Raw genomic sequence first — 19,404 nt, 5'->3', positions numbered from 1 at the left:
ATTAGTTCATTTTTCATTATCCATAGTCACTTATCAAATAGGGCTAACCAGAGAAAATGGCAGTCATTGCCTCTGTGGTGAATGCACAGGTGGACTATAATTTTTTATCTGTTCTGTACAGTTTTGTGACAATTTCGACCTTTGAAAAGAAGACTTTCCACGCATTGTTTATGAAATATTTGTTTTTCTTTAAACTGCTGTTTTATTATGTTAGAGAACTTTGTTTTTGAATTATTTATTTAATGTTGTTACTTGAGGGCATTTGCCTTAGCAAATAATTAAATTAACATACTACAATTATAAAACAACAACTTATGTGACATACATTTCTAATATTGTATGTTATATGAGAATTTGTGGCTTAAATTCACTGTTTTATTTACAATAATTTGAGTCTGAATACATATTGGAGAATGCAATATTTAATGATTGGTCAACTGCTGGTGTTTTTTGTATTAATTAAATAGTATATGTTCCAGGAAAATTACGTGACATTTCTTCTAAAGATAAATTATGAACAATCTCTGTATTTTATTGTTTGATCAAATTTGGATGCACGGTGTTTAAATTGGCTGTGCAGCAAGTACTTGTGTACTTGCATCGTGACCGAACAACCTACCTTGCTGTCAAGTTAAGGGAACTACCTTGAGTGGCAGCCAAATCAGCCAATCACAATTCTTATGGCCGAAGCTCTTTAAAGCTTCTGCTAATGGTCTTTGTGTGAAGGCGGGGAGCAGTTGGCTCGGTTAGTCTGCTGATTAGCAACAAACAGAAGGTTACGAGTTAGAAAAATTGGATTATTTGACCACCAGACTGTCTTAGCGGCAAAAAGAAAGGAGTGAATTATGTCGGGTGCTTAATCGGAGTATGTTGGCTCGCTTCTGAGGGCAACTGGCGGGTATTTGGGGTATTTCGAGACGTTCGCGGGGACAACCTCGCTTTTAGGTCGTTCGAGTGGCGATGCTTAGCTGATAGCTGCGTCATCATGTTGCTTCCGACTCGAGTTGGCGAAAAGAAACCACAAGTTAATGCCAGAGGTGAAGCAGCCTGCCGTCATCCAGTCCTGGAGGCCACTCCCGACCCTTGAAATACATGGAAGACGTACTGTCGGTGAGAGGTTGGCGGTGAAGCCTGCTTTCCTGTTCGTTGTGGTGACTTTACATCACTTGACTCGGCGTAGTTGGCGCGATACTCTGCTGGCTGCATTTATTATCAACACTTTGATGGACAGCCAGACATGTCTGTTGATGTTGCCGGGAAATTGTTCTGAGAGATTGCTAAGGAAGATGTCAAATATGTCTTCTAACAGAGAGTGTGACTACTGATTTGTCAGGATGTTCGGCAAAATTGTTGGGATAGTGAGAAGTGATGCTTGTATTGACAGCTAGGAAACGTAGCAGGACCATCCAGCGAAAAGGCTGCTGGTTCCCATATGACTTTATTCAGTAGTGGAGATCAGATATGCTTTTGTAAGCCGTCAATGCCCCCCAATCTGAATCTGTAGATACTGTTGATTTAGTCAGGTTGATAAAGTGTCAGTGTGTGTTTTCGGCTGATGGTCTGTGACCTGCTGTCACTACATCCACGTGGACTTTGTTTCGGGTCCTTCGGTAAAGTTTGACTCAACCTCTGGGACTTACAGCTGAGCAAAAAAAAACCAAAAAGAAAAAGTTTTACAGAAAAGTAAGCTCAGGCTGGACAAAGTTGCGTCTAAACAGGATATAAAAAGGCGTTAAAATGGCTGGCGACTGCACACACATCAATGCTCACTATGCGAGCGCGGAGATGTTTAGTCCGTCCACATCCTGGTCGGATGGAGACCGAGAGCGACCTGGAGAGACGGAGTCTGAAGGAAACTCCACAGGGCGCGGATCCCCCGCGCGCTGGTCTCCTAACTTTGAGATGATAGGAGGACTGCTGTATCGCAAGAAGCTGGAGAAGGGCTTCATAAATTACAGGGAGGTGCTGAACGAGGACCGAAGACATGAAGCTATCTCCACCTTCCACAGGCGGCGACCTGACCGGCGCCACCTTTCCCTGGAAGAAACGTATAAATGCGTTGCTGAAAACTACTGGTGGGATGGTAAGGGCATCATTTCATGTCACAGTTGGTCTGAAACAATTGTCCAAGTTCCCACTCTTAATTGCAGTTTTAGACTTTTTTTTATGTCTTATTATTAAAAAGGTAATGCACGTGTCTACACTTTCAGAAAAGGGATAAAGGGACACTAGTTGTGGATGGGATGGGATGGAGGTTGTTCCTTTGATAATCTGATTCTGGCAACATGGGCATAGGACTCAGTTTCTCATTCTAGAAATATAAGACATGATATATCCCAGAAAGAAGCATAACAGCATAAACTAAATAGATTTATTAAAAGGTAAGGTAAAACATGATCAAACATAACATTTAAAGAGAAACAAAATTACCACATGGAGACACGGTGGCTACAGAAATATGACAAATAATCACACTCTACAATGATTACATTACCAATATGAGGTTTAAAACGACCACAACAAGATATAGAATGACAACATGATCATTTTAAACAAGCCAAGATGCAGAATCGGCAAAATTACGATTTAAAAAAATACTGAGAAATAAAATGCTGTGACTTATAATATGATCAGTTTCGGACAGAAATGTGTATAAACTGTTGTAAAATAACTACAAAGTGTAAATCATCCTTCAGTCATTTTAGTGCTTCTGCCCGTTTTTTCAATTGGATTTGTGGTTGTTTTTTGTCTTTGCTGTTAGGGACATGGTTAAACACATTTAGGTCTATGACCTGATCTTTTCAGAATCTATCAATGTCTTTGACTCCTTTTGATTTAAAAAAAAAAAAAAAAAAAACAACAAAAAACAACTAAACAATACATTTTTATCTTGGGTCGTTAATCACAGTGAAAATCCAGTACTTTGTTTGCCCCTGGGGTTTTAACTCTCTATTTGCTTTTTAAGTTGTACCAACTGTCTCTACTATCTTTATTTTCACCCTTATGTTTGCACAACTGTTTTCTCCACAGGGATGTACTTCCTTATCAGAGACTTTGTCCTCAGCTGTCCAGATTGTCAGAGTCAGCATAGTAAGAAATCAGAGGTAAGAAAGGTCATTATGTTGCCAAAAACCAGACTGACAACCAACTCAGTCCTGATGTATTTTCTTCCTTTCAAACTTTGATCTCCTGTTTTACCAGTACCTCATTTTTGCATCTCACACATTTCAATTAACACTTGGTTGCTTATTCTCACTTCTTTCTGTCACACTTCTCTGACAAAATCTTTTTCACACATTACATCCCTATAATGATGCCTTCCTGTATTTTTTGTCTCTTGCTGTCTTTGCCTCTCAGAACCTAGATGGCAGAAGATGTGTCACAAAGACAATGGCATCACATAGCTCTGACATGCTGAACAAGCTGAGGAGTCAACGAGAGGCAGGGTTGTTCTGTGACATTACCCTGCGGACAAATGGGCGATCCTTTTCGGCCCACAGAGCCGTTTTGGCGGCCGTCAGTGATCATTTTCAGGAAATCTTCACTGAAATGGACTCAAGTATGAAAGCCGACCTAGATCTCACTGGTAAGTTATCTGAAGGGCAAAATTGTCCAGAAACCTTTTTGGAACAACAACCCATTTTAGATATAATACATCTTTCCCAGCAACACAATCATTTATTTCATTATTATCTCCAGATTATATTGTTATTGTCTTCATGTGCTCAGTTATCAAATTAGCTGTTCAAAATGGACTTTTGCATTAAAGTTAAACTTTCATGCCTGAGTAAAACTGATTTGGTAAAGGAAGGGCTGAGCTTCTTCATTTGGAGTTTAGCTTGATCGTGACTAATGGTAAAAGGGGACATCAAAAATGGAAACCCCATGCTATGAATTACCATAGCAACGAGTACATTAAGAGCAGGCCCTTCATTTTAATCTAGCACAGGTATTGTAATATGCAAGTGTGCCAGTTTTGATTGTTATTTTAAAAATGTGTGTGTGTTGGGATGTTCCTAACAGTGTGAACATAATATTTCTTTTAGTTGAATTTGCATAACAGCCTTAACTGTTTTGTTTTTCTTTTTTACATCCCCAATATTAATCAATAAGGTAGCAGTTGCTTTTGTATTTCTTCAAGTAGAGATATATTATCGACAGACTACATTGAGAAAAACTCATCATGTACTACATTAAGTCTGGTTTTAGAGCGTTGAAGGTGTCATACTTGCATCACAATAATACTTTCTATTTCGAAATGTTTTGTATACATGCTAATCATAATGTGGCAAATGTTCAGCCACTGGTGTCTTATGTGTCAAAAGCTGCACCCAGATGTGTTAAAGCTTACGTTAAAAAGAATGATAGTCTCTAGATGATCTGATCTAAGGAGGATTTCACCTTGCACTGGTAATAGATTGATTGATTGAAAGTGGTCATGTGGGGTTGGTGGTGATTGCATCAACTGTGATAGAGAGACATTTTGTGTATCTAATCATGATTTAAATGTTTCTAGTTAAGTACATTTCTGAAAGTTGATGTTTTGTATGTGCTAGGGAATGGATATGCAATATATTTATATTATAAAGGCTTAGCAGCACAAAGAAGTAAGAAGCTGAGTTAATTGATTAGACCTACTGGTAAACAGGTTCTCATTTTCCGTTACCATGGCAACAAGGATTGCACAATGAAAAAAGAAAAATATACTTTGTGATAATGTTTCTCCGTAATATCTATACTGTTATATTAAAAAGTTTAGTTGTACAGAACCATTTTAAAACAATTGGGGTGATTGTGTGAGAGAGCAACTTTATAGAAAACATGAAAAAAAGATAAATCTAAAGCATACAGACCATGAATTTAAATGATATTTAATTGGCTTTATTGTGCACTCCAGACAAAAAGCTTCAGTGTGGTTCTGACTGAGGCACTGTCATTAATGAATCCATTCTGTTGAGCTACATTATTTCCTTCTTCCAAATCATGCTTAGATAAGATTAGTAAATGGTTAGAAAAAATAAGAAAAGTAAAAAGTTTCCATTTGTATCAAACAATGAAAAGACCGGCATGATTTAAGTTAATAAGTGTGACTGTATCACTAGTTGTGGGATGTAGCAGTTACACACAGTATGGAAACAATGTATCTAGTAATAACTGACCAGTTTGAGTTAAAATGGCATCTTTTTTTGAAACAGAAAACCCAGTTTCCCTTCATTTGATGTGTAAATTGTGGTTGGTAAAAACCTGTTGCTTTGAAGGTAGGAATAACAGTGGGCTTGCACTTTTTATTAGCCATTATAGACATGATATCTATCTAAGTATATATCTTCACTAAATATAAATTCAAATTCTAAATTTGCTGCCACATGGTTATTATTTACATTTCTTGACATGGTTCATGTTGTTTTTCGTCAAATTAAGGTTAATAGGAGAACGATACCTGGTTGATTCTGTGCTGCTGGTTTAACCAGAAGGAGGTATCATTTCTCATCCTTTTAAGTTGAGCCAGACTTGATAGTTGATCCAGTCAGTAATCCAGACAGACAATCCAGACGCTGGGGTTGTGCCGTATGAAGTGTCCATGATCAACAAAAAATTCATATTAGCTTTTTGTCTCCTATTTTACATTGACACAGTGCTTCCTTTCAGCCTGCAGTCTCTCTGGTCTTATGCTAACATTAAGTCTGTTTGCCTCCCCAGGTTTCAGTGAGGATAGTCTTCTGTCTCTGCTGGACTTTTCCTATTCCTCCACGCTGCGTGTTCGTCAGGAGGACTTATCTGAAGTGTGTGCTATGGCGCGCCATCTGGGCATGTGGCCTGCAGTAGAAGCTTGCTCTGCCCTCATTAAAGAACAAGAACAGCAACTTCATTCTGGCAAAAAGTTTACCTCAGCTTATGCTGGTGCATACCAAGAGTATCATCATCAACAAAGGGAGGGGGTTATAGGATTAGATGCCATGAACGATAACTTTTGCCTAGCGCTGGATTCATCAGATGAGTCTTTACAAGGGAGTCCACGGCATAATTTGGGCAGAATGCCAAATTCTCAAAGCCATAATGGCCTCCCTCTGAGTCCCTCGCATCGAATGAAGCTCATGGACTTCAAATCTCCCTCTTCGAAGAAGGCCACGACACCCCGTCATGCGATAGCCACTTCTCAGCCACGGAATTACTCATCCATATCACCATCAAACACCCGTCTTCTCCGCTCCTCTCCTAGCGCAGCCAAGGAAGTTCAGAGATTTCTGCCAAAGCCAGAGACTCCTAAAAGAAATAGAAAATCTCAGTCCATCACTAAGCTCTCATGCACGTCTAGATCAAGGCCCAGCACTGTGTGCAGCCCAGTGAGAGTCAAGCAGGAAGTAGAGGATATTGGAGAGGATGAAGAAGATTATGCAAGAGCACAGGAGAAGTACAAGCTTATGAGTGTTCTGGGGCTACAGAGGACTGCTCTCCTTCCCAGGCCAGAAGATCTGATTGGCTGGAGACAAAAGAAACGACTTCGGAAGTTAAAGGCGAATAACTACTCGCTGACTAAACGGCGGAAACCTCGTTCATCAGCCCCAGGACGCTCATACGGGGATATGACACTATCGCTCCCCCTGTGTAACCCTGTTAACACTCGACTTCTCAACAAGTCAGTCAAGACAAAACCTATGAGTGCAGTCAGCGCAGAGCAGATTACTGCTAAGAGGCGAAAAAGTGTCAAGCAGCATGTTCCTCCAACTGATAGGAGCATGAGGAGTAAAGTGGTGTTACCAGACCTGTTTCAGGCTACTTCCAGGCCTGCCTTTGGTGGGAGGGAGCTCAGGCGCTCTGTAAGGAAGGCTGATGGTGCCCATGTTCATGTCCAGCAGCCACGGCGACGCAACACCGTCAAGACTCTTGTGAGAAACAAAGTCAGGATCAAAGCAGAACCACTTGAATTCTCTATCTCTGGTGTTGGGCTTTCATCAGAAAGTAACCATGGCCACACACCTCTCAAACCTCCACCTTCACAGAGGCCACAGACCAGAAGTAAAGGCACCATAGAAACGGTGAAAATGCTTCGTTATAACAGCAGCCGACCGGCCACAAAAGCTAAACTCAGGCAGAGCTCCACAAAGGAGGTGTACAAGACGAAATGTAAACCAAGAGAGGAAGGAAGAAAGGTGGGGAGTCAGGGTCTGAAGGGTGTCGAGAGCACTCGGCCAAAAGTGAAGGACACTGAACCTAATGGGTTCCAGTTTGCAGGGCATGCACCTCCATCGTCCTTTTACAACCATCCTCTGTACAAAGCCATTAAAGAGGAACCAGCAGATCCTGTGCCAGTTGTTGGATCTTTCCCTGATCCTCCCTCACCAGACCTGGGAAAACGCCAGAGCAAGCCCCCCATCAAACTACTGGACTCAGGTTTTTTGTTTAGCTTCTGTCGGCCAGCTGGGGGCCCCATGGCAGGACTTAAGAAAGAAGAAGAAAGCGTGGATATCTGCTTAACGCGCTCTGTGTCTCAGGTTGGGGAAAGATTTGAGGCAAAAGAGTCTCCCCACAGGACACTGAGAGCCAGAGGACCACCTGTTCTCCCTGTGGTGAAAAGAGAGGGAAAAGAGAGGAGAGGGACTCAAGACCAGACCAAGACACTCAGGAAAAACTCAAGAAACACTGCTTTACATCTGGCTAAATGTGCTGGGTCTAAAACTACTGGGGCCATGCCAAAGGTAGATATTAGAACCGTTATAGTTACTTGACGTGAATGTTTTAGGGTCTCATTTTGGGTTAAACATCTTTTGTCTTAAGTATTACAATGTTTTACTTATCAGTAAAATCACTAACTCCTAAAATATATCAAATTTGTGTAAACTCATCAACAGTTTTCCCTCATCTCCTCTTGTTTCTAGCAACAAGGTAAAGTCATTGCTCTGAACAGCCGGAGCTGCGCCATGCTGGATGCCATACGCCGAGCACGCCTAAAGCAGCTTCGAAGACCTCGTAGTCAAGCACCCAAAGTACCAAAGGCTGCCCACGCCTGTCTGCAGTGCTCAGCCACCTACAAGGACTGTGATGCTCTAATTATGCATCGCCTCAGGCACATTGAAGGAAAGCACTGGCCCTGCCCGGTAAGCACTGACCTATGGACTTTAAAAACCTAATCATGTTATTATGGTGACTTTTGTCTCTCTCACTTGTGGCAGTTCCAGTGTAGGGATGGAACTGGTGATGACATACCAGTTCATTGTGTTTAGACAGTCAATAAATTGATTCTTGGCCATGAAAACTGGTCCAAATGCAGTTTCTTGGTTACCTATAAGCACTTAGGGGAACAAGATTATGTTAACAAAATCAGCTGAACATTTCTAAGCAGATTTTCCATCGAATTTAAAGAAAAAAGAAATGATTACTTCACAAAAATGAAAATTGTGTAAAATTAGTGGTGTGTTTGCTTTCTTTCAATCTCGTGATCCGATGCTGACAGCTGATTTTTTTAACACCAGAATATGAGGGAGAACTGAGTAAACGGTGTGGTCTGAAGGGGAGATGAACTTTTTCCTTGCACTGTGGTCCTGAACAGACTCTCCAGATAAACTAAATGGGAGTTTGAACAAACAGTGAAGTAATGAAGTGGCCCTATTTGAAAACAAACTGGCTCTTAGACAAATCAGAAGTTAAACCAGCTCTAAAATTACACTAATCATATTTCTATGTTGGTTGACAAGTGGTTATAATACCACAAATGTACAATTCCTACTCTTTGAACACTTACTTTTCAAAGGAAATGGAGAAAGCATGACAACCAGACTGATGGGTAAATGACCAACTGGACTGTTTTTTATTTATATTAAATAATGTAGTCAAATGACTGTACTAACAGATATTTTGTCATTTTATCATGAAGACATCCTGTAGAACGTTGTATTCCAGGACAAGTGGGATAACTAAAGGCACTTCTCAACAAAACAATTCAGTTCTCAGTGAAATGAGCATCAGAGAGCTCCCTGAAGGACAATATGCCTTAAAGAGCTTCTTGTCTGAATGCATTTCCACTCCTTGATGCTGAAGGGATGTTAATGATCAGCTGGTGAATAGATAAACAGTAAAATCTTGCTCCTCTTAAGCAAATAAGTTTGATAAACCTCAGCTTTTACTGTACTTTCATTCGTCTTTGTGTTCCATTTTGAAAGGCAAACACTAAGAAGTGATGATCTTACAGCCAACATTTTACAGATATTGATAAGTTGGTTTTGTAGTGGCACGTTCTGTTGTTGTAATTGGCCATTCAGCTCCTGATGGTGTACTTGCATCATCTGGAGCAGCCACTGTGTAATGTTGCAACCTAGCAACATACAGCAGTATTACAGATTGTTCCTTGTGCCTAGAAAGCTCCACAGTCCCTCCATGTGCACACAAACAACTAAAACTTTAGAGGTTCCTGCATTCTGGACACCCTTGTATTAGATTTTTATTTCAGTTGTAGTTCATGAAAAAGTGAGACTATTATGTCTGTAGAAACTAAAGACAATATGTAGAGATCAATCAGACTGATGTTTAACTTTCTTTTAAATTGAATGAACTGCATTAGATTACTTTGTAATCATAACTATCAAAACATGCCACAGAGCAATAAGGCAGATAAACTGATAATTACACACAAGGCCAAAATGCCATCAGTTTAGTGTCAACAGGGGCATGGTCCATAGTTTTTTTTTGTTTTTGTTTTTATAGATTTTAATCCAGTTTATCATTGATGCTGGTATGTCGGATCAAAGACTGGCATTGAAACTTGTGTGTGTGTCTCAAAGGCTGGTTTCCCTCTTGTGATTTCTGTCTCTTCTTCCTGTCTTCTGTGTTTTGTAGCTCTGCAGCAAGACGTTCTTTCGACTGAGGAATGTACGGAATCACATCCGCACCCATGACCCCAAGTTGTACAAATGCCGGAGTTGCATTGCTGCTGGCTCTTGAAGCGCCTGCTCAAGTACTGACACTGAGGTGGGTAAAAGTAATGCTATACCTCACAAAACTGAGCTGCGCATCAATCCCTAGTACATTAGCGGATTCTTGTTTAGCTGCCTAATGAGTTTGATTATTCAGAAGATGTGTTGAGAACTTATTTTACCTTAAGTCTTAACAAATCTAGCAAAAATACTAGGGCTGTAACGATATGCTCAATTTCAATTCCGATTTTTTGGGTGCCGATTCGATTTAAATTGCAATTCTCACAATTCTTCAATATTGCTGATTTTTGAAGAATAAAAACAAAATAAATGAATAAAACCTTTTCATTTTTGTTGATTTTAAGAAGGGAAAAAACAACCCTAGTAGCCAGACCATCATTCTGCTGCTATAATGCCCAAGAAGACAAGTAAAAAGATGTATAAAAACAATAAAAATGACAAAAATTTTATAATGGATTGTTTTTTATTTATTTAAAAAAAATAATAATAATAAAAAAATCTTTTTTTTGTTTTAAAAAAAATCTATTAAATTGTGAAGCAAAAAATCCTGATTTTCAATTTTTTAATTCAATTTTTCCACCCCTAATAACTGCACTGTAGTGCTGTGACCATATCTGATAATGGATTTTTTTTTTTTCTTTGGAGCACCTCGCCTGTTTATTAACAGTTGTGTTTATTTTCCAGGACGAAGGCTGTCAGCGTCTCATCACCAGCGAACAGGCTGAAGCCAGAAGCACACGATCGATCAGCGGCTTGTACATAATGTATCTGTCACACTCAAGCACAACGGTCTGCGGAAAGGCATAACTCCTCTAGATCCTGATCATTGCCAATGATTGCTAATCTTATTTAAATAACCAAACCAAGGTTGCCGTTCCTGTTTCCTTTGTGGTAGCTACAGAAGGTTAAACTTGAACATTATACTCAGGGGTCGGGGAATGTGATGCCACAATATAAAGTGATTCACAGTTATGTACAAAATTAAATGTAAAGCGATTGTTATAACTATTACTGCTACTTATTACCTTTATTTTTCTATATATAGATGAATGTTGAGTGCACTTATCATAGCTTATGTATTAAACCTAAGAAACGGTAATGAAATTGAAGGTTTGGAGTTTGAAGCGGGAATACTTGAAGTGATGCAAGTGCTGGAAGGAATACTTGAAGCTGGAAGCATATGGGTCATTAGCGTGAGCCTGTCCTTAGTGTCAGTGGGTCCTTGTCTTTTGGTGTGCTAACTTTTAAATGGCTTGACTAGTCTTTTCATATACTGATCTGCCGGTGACAGCGCTGCATGTGTATTTTGCAGGTTATTTGTAGTCTACTGTCTTTTCTAAGGCTTCCGGTTCTAAAAAGGGAAATGTCTTGTTTTTAATGTGAATTTCTTAACAGTCATTAAAACAACCGCATCACAACAAATGTTTTATTAATATTTCCTTCCTCTTTAATGCAAGACAGCTTGCTTTGATTTAAAAAAAAAAAAAAAGAAAAATGCTCCTACTGAGTAAATGCAATGTGCACATACAGAGATGTTTATGTATCGCAAGTTGATTTTTAGAAATAAACTGTCCCTTGCAATGTCAAAAGATTGAATAAATTTTTGCCTTTTATGTCCTCTTGCTATTTATTTTCTTTCTTTTGAAACCTACATTTGATCAGAGAAGTTAAGGTATTTAGGTGACTTTAAACATGACATTTGTTGGTGCGAGTATTTCAGAAACTGCTGATCTACTGGGATTTTCACACAGCCATCTTTAGGGTTGAGAGAGTGACCAGAAAAAGGAAAAAAAAGAAAAGGTCCAGTGAACAGTGGCCTCAGTCTGCATGAAAATAGCATGTTGAGATGAGAGGTTGGAGGAGAATGGGCAGGCTGAAATGTTAGGAAGACAACTAACAAAATAACCACAGGTTACTAAGAAGGGATGCAGAGCACCATCTGAATGTACAACAGGCTGAACCTTAGGCATTAAGCTTAAATCATGTCAAACTATTTTCCTAAACATGACTGAGTCCACTGACCTCCAGTCACCAGATCCAAGTCCCCTACAGCACCTTTGAGACATGGTGGAATGGGAAACTCGAATTTGCAGCAACTTTACAAGTTTCCGTGTACATTTGGACCAAAGTTCCTTACTTTTGGAGTACTATGTCCTAATTTCACTCTCTTACCATCTGTATGCCATGCTTACACTTAGCTCTGTGCATTACTGGCTCAGTTATGTGGTTCTGGTAACGCGGTGAGGTCCAACACTTTGAGAGAACCAGTAGATATTGCAGTTGCTGTTGGAATTGTTTGCATGACCTTTGAAGGCTTCTTTTACTTAACTTTCTACAGAAAAGGTTCAAGAAAGCAAATTTTCTATTCCCCAGAAACGGGGGCTTTAATTCTCAACTTTTAGCTGTTGACTGACAATGTAAGTATAAACGATCAAAGCTGTGCACTAAAATGATTTTTCAATGCTCTGTTTTTTTTTTGTTTTTTTTAAACCGCTCAAATCCAACCTTTTGCATGACGTTTTAGATTAAAATGGATTTGTAAATTGATGAAAACATTAAAATGATCTGTCAGAATCTAAATGCAAAATGCAAGTGGAGTGGTGCCACATGAATAGGCAGGAAGCAGACATGAAACATTGAAAATTTGCTCAAACTGGATATTTTTCCAGTCAAATTATTTATTCTAAACATTCGTAAATGTTTCCTAATTTTTAAAGTCTTCAAATGAGCATTTTCCACCATAACGGAGGTTAATTTTCCTTCACAATTCTTCCACTCTCACAGAGCACAAAAGGTGCATGTTTAAACGTTTGCACAAGTGTAACTCAGCAATTCATTGAAACCTGAGCTGTTCATCTAAATGTAGTTCAATACAACACACACCACCAAAAAACAGAACTTTTCAGCTGAGATCTCACTGCAATGAGGAGTCCCATTAAACCAGACAAACAGAGGAAGGAAGGATAGCTTTAAGCAGTCTTTTTTTCCATCAGCAAGAGGCACCACAATTTACATTCATCCGTCTCTTTCTATTGACTATTTCTCAAAACAAAAACATCAGAAAAACTGGGGAAATAGAAATTCTCATGAAGTTGAATGGTGTGAAAAGAAAACCATTTTTCTCTCAGTAGAAAGGATGTTACAGAAAATTGTTTTAATTATCAATCATCAAAACTTGTAGAATTTGTTAAAGATGTTACACATAAGTGTAAACCAAAGCAGCTTTGAGCAGCTTAGAGACAACTTTAGTTCATAACAGAGGAAACATATTCTGTGGGAAACATTACTGAAAAGGCAAGTTAAGCGAGTGAACTGGTCAAACGAACATGATATAGTTTTTTTAAGAGCTCAGAAATTATGTTGGCTCAGCAAACAAGTGAGAAATTTACAAATTTCTACCAAATAAAATGCTTCTTGTCAAAGAGAGCCCGCATTTGCCTGAGAAAATGGTGACAAACACTCGGCAGTAACAGATGATGAGCCACTGGACAAACCAGTTGAAAACATCTATATCATTATAGACAAGAATGGTGTACTCATGGGTGACAATTACTGTGGGAAATTTACTAAACAGAACACATAAAACATAACCATCTCTTGTTTTCATGAGAGAAAACTTTGTTTTTGCACACAGTTCAAACTGAAAGTGTCGGCTGATGGTTGTATGAGCTGCTGCCAGAATGTTTCCTGTGGCGATTCTTTCTTTCCTTTAGTGACGAAGAGCCAAACTTGCAGGTGATCTTGCTTTTGCAGATTTTACTATCACTCTGCTGAAAGGATAAAACCAACTCCAGACAGATTTTCTTCTCAATCTCCATTTTCATAGTCTAATTACACAGAAAGATAAAAGTTAAGGAAGTATGGTCATGAGTTCCCATTACCCTGGAAATGGTGTGATTTATGTTCATATTCTTTGCGCTATGTAGTTGGACTTTCAAGTGGCAATAAGTACTTTAGATTAATCTTTGGACTCGGCCATTTCAACATTTTTTTAAACAGAAAAGCCCACCTGTTGTTGTTTAATTGCACTATTTGGATTTTTGTCACACTGCAAAATTGGGCCGTTCATAATCCTTCTCATTGACTGCTACTCTGACTTTCTCCACTTGCAATTCCTCTAAATCATCTCATAATACCTCCTCCACTGTGCTTCACTGTTTAGAAGTTTCTTTTAAAGTTTCTCCTGGAAGCCACTGTCCATCTCGTTTCCTTTCTCATGAAATTGTAACCTGTTTTATTCTTTTGCAAGTTTTTCCTGCTACCACAACTTTTGTTTTTACTCAGTTTAGAACTCTTTGTGCTCTTTGTGCTGTCTTTCACTGCCAGCTGTAAGGACAGTAGCAACTGAATTTTTTTTGCATTTGTTGACTGTATGGGTAATTGTGGATGGATGAACACCCATCGGTCCCCTTTTCTTTTTCTTTTTTGCATTTCTCTGCTCTGTTGTTGCTCATTTTGGTTGCTCATCACATGTATAATCAGAAGAATTGGTCTAATATTTTTATTTTAATGGTTCAATTGTAAAAAGTAATGCAATAAGATTCAATTGTTTTCATTCTGGTTTAACAAATGAATTACTGATCATTGCTGATACTTATTAGAAGTGCTGCTGTGGTTGACTTGAAGCATGCTTTCTGTATCTTCAAACCCCGACATACCCAAAAGAAATGAAAAATTGCACAATATTTATAAGGTGCATCTATTCTGCACATTCTTGTTGTCAAGAGACTATATTCCCCATGTGGAAAATGTTGTTAATTTGTCTAAATTAATTGCAATAATACAATAATAATACAGAAATATTAAAGTTTTATCCTCTATTGTTTTCCCCCATCGATTTAACCAAAGACAATGCTAACAATGATCACCTTTTGCAGGAAAATCCTTTCTGGTCTGCAATAAAATACATCTTCTTGCCTTGCTTTGTGACAATTTATTTATATATATAGGTCTTGGGGCCTCTTAAACTCTGTGAGATTTGTCTATTGTTGTCTATTGTTATGATGTAATGTCTGTATTGTTTTTTTGTTTTCTTGTGTTGGGACTACGTGTTATCTGTCCTTTCCTGCCTTAGGACTACGGATGTAAATTAGCTTTGTGCTAACTCCGGCATATTTACATTGAAGCTTTTGCCGATGTGTTGATGAATATGCATTGTCCTAATTTAAATAAATAAATAAAAAAATAAATATATTTGTTTGTGTGTGTGTGTGTGTGTGTGAAATAGGTGTGACTTGACAAAAAATCTAATTAATTAGAGGCTTTTGAATTAATTACTCTTGATTAATTGCATTTTCATCAAAGCAACATTTTTTTCATTTAATTGGATTTTTGTGGACCACCGAATCAAATAATAGATACAGATATATTAATGCTGTAGAGAGCTCTTTCATATGGCAACAGTACCCAAACTGGACACAAGATGACAGCCTACACTTGTGAATTACAATGGTCATTGCTCGCTGGATAACAATAAGATTTTACTGCAAAATGGTTCCAGGATTATCACCTCTGGAAACCATAAGAAATTTAAAGCATGTGGGTAAAAACATGAAGAGACTAATATGTGACTATTTTTGTGAGTGGAAATCTGGTCAGATTGCTCGTTGCTTACAAAAACATAAATCACTTCTGTCTTCTTATACATTGCCATTCATAGATGGCATAATAGTGACGGATATAAAAACAGTGTGTGTGGTTTAATAATTGCAAAGCACAAGAGGTAATACTACTATATGTTCAAAACAAGTGACCAAAATACAGATATAATGTTGTGGTTTGTGTTTATTAACCAAACAGACTGGGAGAAAAGTATGACGCTACCCTATAATTCCATGAGTTTCAGTATCTGTTGCAGCTTATTTTAGAGTAAAACTCAGTGCCTTCACACTGCAGCATTAGTCGGGGGCCTGGGTGTACTTTTTCAGACTCATAACCAGCAGGGCTTACTTGGGTTACCCTTGCCCCACCAGTGACTGCATATGTAGGCTTATGTGAGTTTAGGGAACCATGGAGAGTACGCCCAGGAACAGCTGACAATTTATGCTAGTGGGGCCCCCACATTCTCAGAGAGAGGCGGGGGGGGGGGGGGGGGGGGGGGGGGGGGGATAAGGGAGAAGGACTGAAGACAGGAGGCAAGGAGAGAGAAGAGTGGGGACTGAGAGGGTGAGGATGGTTGGGAGTGAAGCAGAGATGGCTTGTTGGGGTGAGAGGGAGAGTGAAAAACGAAAGGGGGAGAGAGGGAAAAGGAGGCAGTCTTGTTTGTAGCTTGTCAGCAATTGCTTGAGACAAGCTTCCCCTCCATGTGTGAAAGCTACTTGGCAGGAATGCTTGGGCCGTACCAAGTGGAGCCTGACGAGAGGGGGGATCCACAAAAGGAACAGACCCGGATTGAGGAGCCAGTGTGTGTGGTTGAAGTAATCCTTCGGCAGTGTCGGCTCTTTGATGTTGTATCTTTGTGTGTGTGTATGTGTGTGTGTGTGTGTGTGTGTGTGTGTGTAGAGAGAGAGAGAGAGAGAGAGAGAGAGAGAGAGAGAGGAAGGGGGTGGTGGGGGTGAAAGGGGCTGCAGAGAGGGTTCTGTATGAATATGCGCTCTCTCTCCCCAACAGCAACAAAAGAGAGGGAATGAGACACCCCCCTGCCCACCCCGCCTAGCCAGCTCTCAAGAGAAAGAAAGCAAAAAGCAAAAAAAAAAAAAAAGGAAAGAAGATGATGAAACCTGAAGTGGTCCTGCAGTGTGAATTGTGGCTGTGCATGTGCATAACACACAGATGTTCATACACGCGTCTGCATATGTGTGTATGTGTGAGTGAGTGTGTGTGTGTGCATGTGTGTGTGTCTGGCAAAAACAGCAGTGTGGATAGCTCGTCCAATTTAAGCTGTTTACTAACAATCTATGTGAATCCGGTTTGTGCTATTTATGAGTGTGTTCTGCATGCAATCATCCCTGTGTGTTGTGTTTTCTCTCCCCCCTGTAGAAGCTGTTATTGTCTTAAGATGCATGTGTGTGCATGCGTGTGTGCACATGGGGTCATTTTGTCCAGTAGCCTGTTGCTTTTTGCTTCTGACTGCTCTCTCAGCTCTACATCATGAGGAATGCAGACTGAGATGAATTCCTGTTCTCCTGCTTCATTATTCCCGCTGCTGTTGCTGAGCAAACACTTGCAAAAAAGACACACGGCGGAGCATGTTTCTGCTTCTTGCTGACATAAACAGGCACATCCTAAAACCTAAATGGAGTCTCATCCTAAAAATAAGCAAGGGTTTACTTATTTCTCTGGCAGAAAAAGGTTAAACGAGTCTTCCCTCCTCCATCCAAAGTCCCTTATCTTTTTTCCATTTTGAACTGTACAGTCTCATAAATGCTCACTTTGCTGTTGGCAGTCAGAAGGTTTTTACCTCCACTCTCATCGCTGGTGTATCTGTGTGAAAAAGCAGTAAAGTTTGACATCGTCTGGTAAAGAGAGGTGTCCTCTGTGCATCGCAAGCCACCAAAGGCTCATCTCATCCCTTCACTCTCTCTGCTCATCATGTTTCCACGGCCTGTGGTTAAAAAAGGGAGAGAGAAAAAATACGGGATGTAATTTTAAATGAATTAGGCTGTGAATAATTTTTCAGGATGTCAAACTGTATTGGGGTGAAGGCGTTTATGTAATTGGAGCACTTGGTTCACTGGTGCACAAGCTTAAGAGAGGAAATTCTTTATTAGGACTGGAACACACAGCGCACATGCAACCTGCAGTGAATGCACACAATTTCACATGCACATGTGTTAAATGTGTGCATGTATGCCTCTGCACACACCCACGGCAACACCTAAGAGTTGTGGTTGATGCACTCGGCTGTGCTGACCTCATTTACATGTCCTCTTGAGGAGGTAAAGAACGAAGGGGACAAGGCAGAGAAAGGAGGAGAGAAAGAGGAGCACGAGAGGATGAAAGAGGAAGAGTTGTGCAATGTAATGTGAGATAAAATCATGTGGAGGAACGGCTGAGGAGATGACGAGAAGAGTGAGAGGTGGAAAAAATAGAGGGGAGAAAAGGCTCAAGGAAGGGGAGGGAAGGATGGGGAAATAAGGCACGGGAAGAGGAAGCACAGGGAGGGAACTTGGGGAGGAGAAAAAGATGGGGTGCAAAAGGGTAGATGAAAGAGAGGGAAAGTTGAAAGGTAAAAGGGGTGGAGAAATGAATGACTGGCTGTGGAAGGCAGGGATGGAGAAAGGGAGGGAGGGAGGCTGGCAGAAGAAGGAGGCAGTGAAGGGAGAGGGAGGAGGGTTGATCTCTGGGGTTTGAAGCACATTAGTATTCATGGGGAAGAGGAGGCCACAGACAGCAGAGAAACAGAGAGGGACCAGACTGAGAGCGACATACCACACACACACACATACCACACACACACACACACACACATAAATACACTCACGCAGCATGCAAGCATGGACTCACACATCCTTCTGTAAGCGTGCCCTCACGCACATTCTGTATGTTGTATGTGGTCTCAGAAGCTACAGGGGGCCCAACCACATCTCCTTCGGTTCGCTGTTTGCTGAAACGCAGCAAAGACAACGGTGCTGCATCTTGTCTAACATCTCCAGGTTGCACACATTAATGTGGATGCAGGCCCGTGAAAATCCTCCCAGGAGATGGTTTAGTGGTTGAGGCCTCCAAAACCACCCCTGCTGGCCTCAGATCGAATCCCGCCTCTGATGCTTTTCTCATGTGTTTTCACTGCCTCGCATCTCTTTTTCCTGCTTCTTTCTCTGTCAATAAAAGCCAAAGATACCAGAGGCCTAAAGATGACGTCTACTTGCTTTGCTTTTTCCTTTTCCAAAAAGACACAAGAGACCTTAACGACTACATACACGCAGAGAGGAGCAAAGGGGTGCAGGTGATTCATTTCACTGTGGGAGAGAAGGGCAGGGCTGAGCTCTGGGGAGAGAGGGGAAGATGGAAAGGATTCCTATCGTGTTGGAGGCCACTTGCGAAACACCTCTGATGGTGGCAGGAGGAGAGCAAAGAGAGAAGGGGAGAAAGGAGGAGAAGTGGCAACACTCTGGGTGTTCTATTCTTAGTCTCTTCTCTCCTCAGACTTCAGATGTGTGTGTATGGGTGTGTGTGTGTGTGTGCGCACAAGCATGTGTGGGCGGGCAGGTGGTGTACAGCTGACAGTTGATTTGCTGTGACACCAGACACACTGGCTGCTTTGGACTCCCATGGCCTAGATATCAGAGTCTCCTGCAAGCCCTTCACACACTCTCACATATTTAATCGCATGCACACACTCATCTGTGTCATTCCTTTTCTTTCTTGCCACTTTCTCTCAATATTAGACGTACATATCATGTTCTGATTGGCAAGCAGGTGGTCTGCTGGATGTCCTCAAGGGCCACGTGGGGTGGGGAGTGGGGTGGGTGGGGGGGGGTGTTTGTGAACGTAATGCTAACAGTAAAACAGCAGACAGGAAGTGCCACAAAAA

At 40.5% G+C, this 19,404-nt stretch overlaps 1 protein-coding gene and 1 long non-coding RNA gene across 2 annotated transcripts in view; one reads left to right on the top strand and one right to left on the bottom strand.

The window, feature by feature from the left end:
- Positions 1 to 763: 763 nt before the first annotated feature.
- LOC306766271 (uncharacterized protein) lies at positions 764 to 11,492 on the top strand. Its single transcript, XM_079253926.1, has 7 exons — positions 764 to 2,083; positions 3,031 to 3,104; positions 3,358 to 3,586; positions 5,701 to 7,697; positions 7,878 to 8,096; positions 9,832 to 9,963; positions 10,614 to 11,492. The coding sequence occupies exons 1-6, from the start codon at positions 1,738 to 1,740 to the stop codon at positions 9,934 to 9,936; spliced, it is 2,970 nt and encodes a 989-aa protein (XP_079110052.1). The 5' UTR covers positions 764 to 1,737; the 3' UTR covers positions 9,937 to 9,963; positions 10,614 to 11,492.
- A 1,984-nt stretch (positions 11,493 to 13,476) lies between these two features.
- Positions 13,477 to 19,404, bottom strand: part of LOC306766694 — a 14,522-nt gene continuing 8,594 nt past the window's right edge. The window contains exons 3-4 of the long non-coding RNA XR_013771602.1: positions 17,329 to 17,472; positions 13,477 to 13,756 (exon numbers count right to left, since the gene is read on the bottom strand). This is a non-coding gene — a long non-coding RNA (uncharacterized lncRNA). The remainder of the gene's footprint in view (positions 13,757 to 17,328; positions 17,473 to 19,404) is intronic.

This window comes from Telmatherina bonti (assembly GCF_933228915.1).
Source record: "Telmatherina bonti genome assembly, chromosome: 15".
Taxonomy (NCBI): domain Eukaryota; kingdom Metazoa; phylum Chordata; class Actinopteri; order Atheriniformes; family Telmatherinidae; genus Telmatherina; species Telmatherina bonti.
Note: the sequence above shows the minus strand (reverse complement) of the source record. Positions and strands in the feature narration are given on the sequence as shown.

Coding starts and splice junctions, on each gene's coding strand:
- LOC306766271 (XM_079253926.1), top strand. CDS start 1,738: ATGGCTGGCGACTGCACACACATCAATGCTCACTATGCGAGCGCGGAG. Junction 3,105..3,357: donor AGCATAGTAAGAAATCAGAG/GTAAGAAAGGTC, acceptor TTTGCCTCTCAG/AACCTAGATGGCAGAAGATG. Junction 8,097..9,831: donor GAAAGCACTGGCCCTGCCCG/GTAAGCACTGAC, acceptor TGTGTTTTGTAG/CTCTGCAGCAAGACGTTCTT.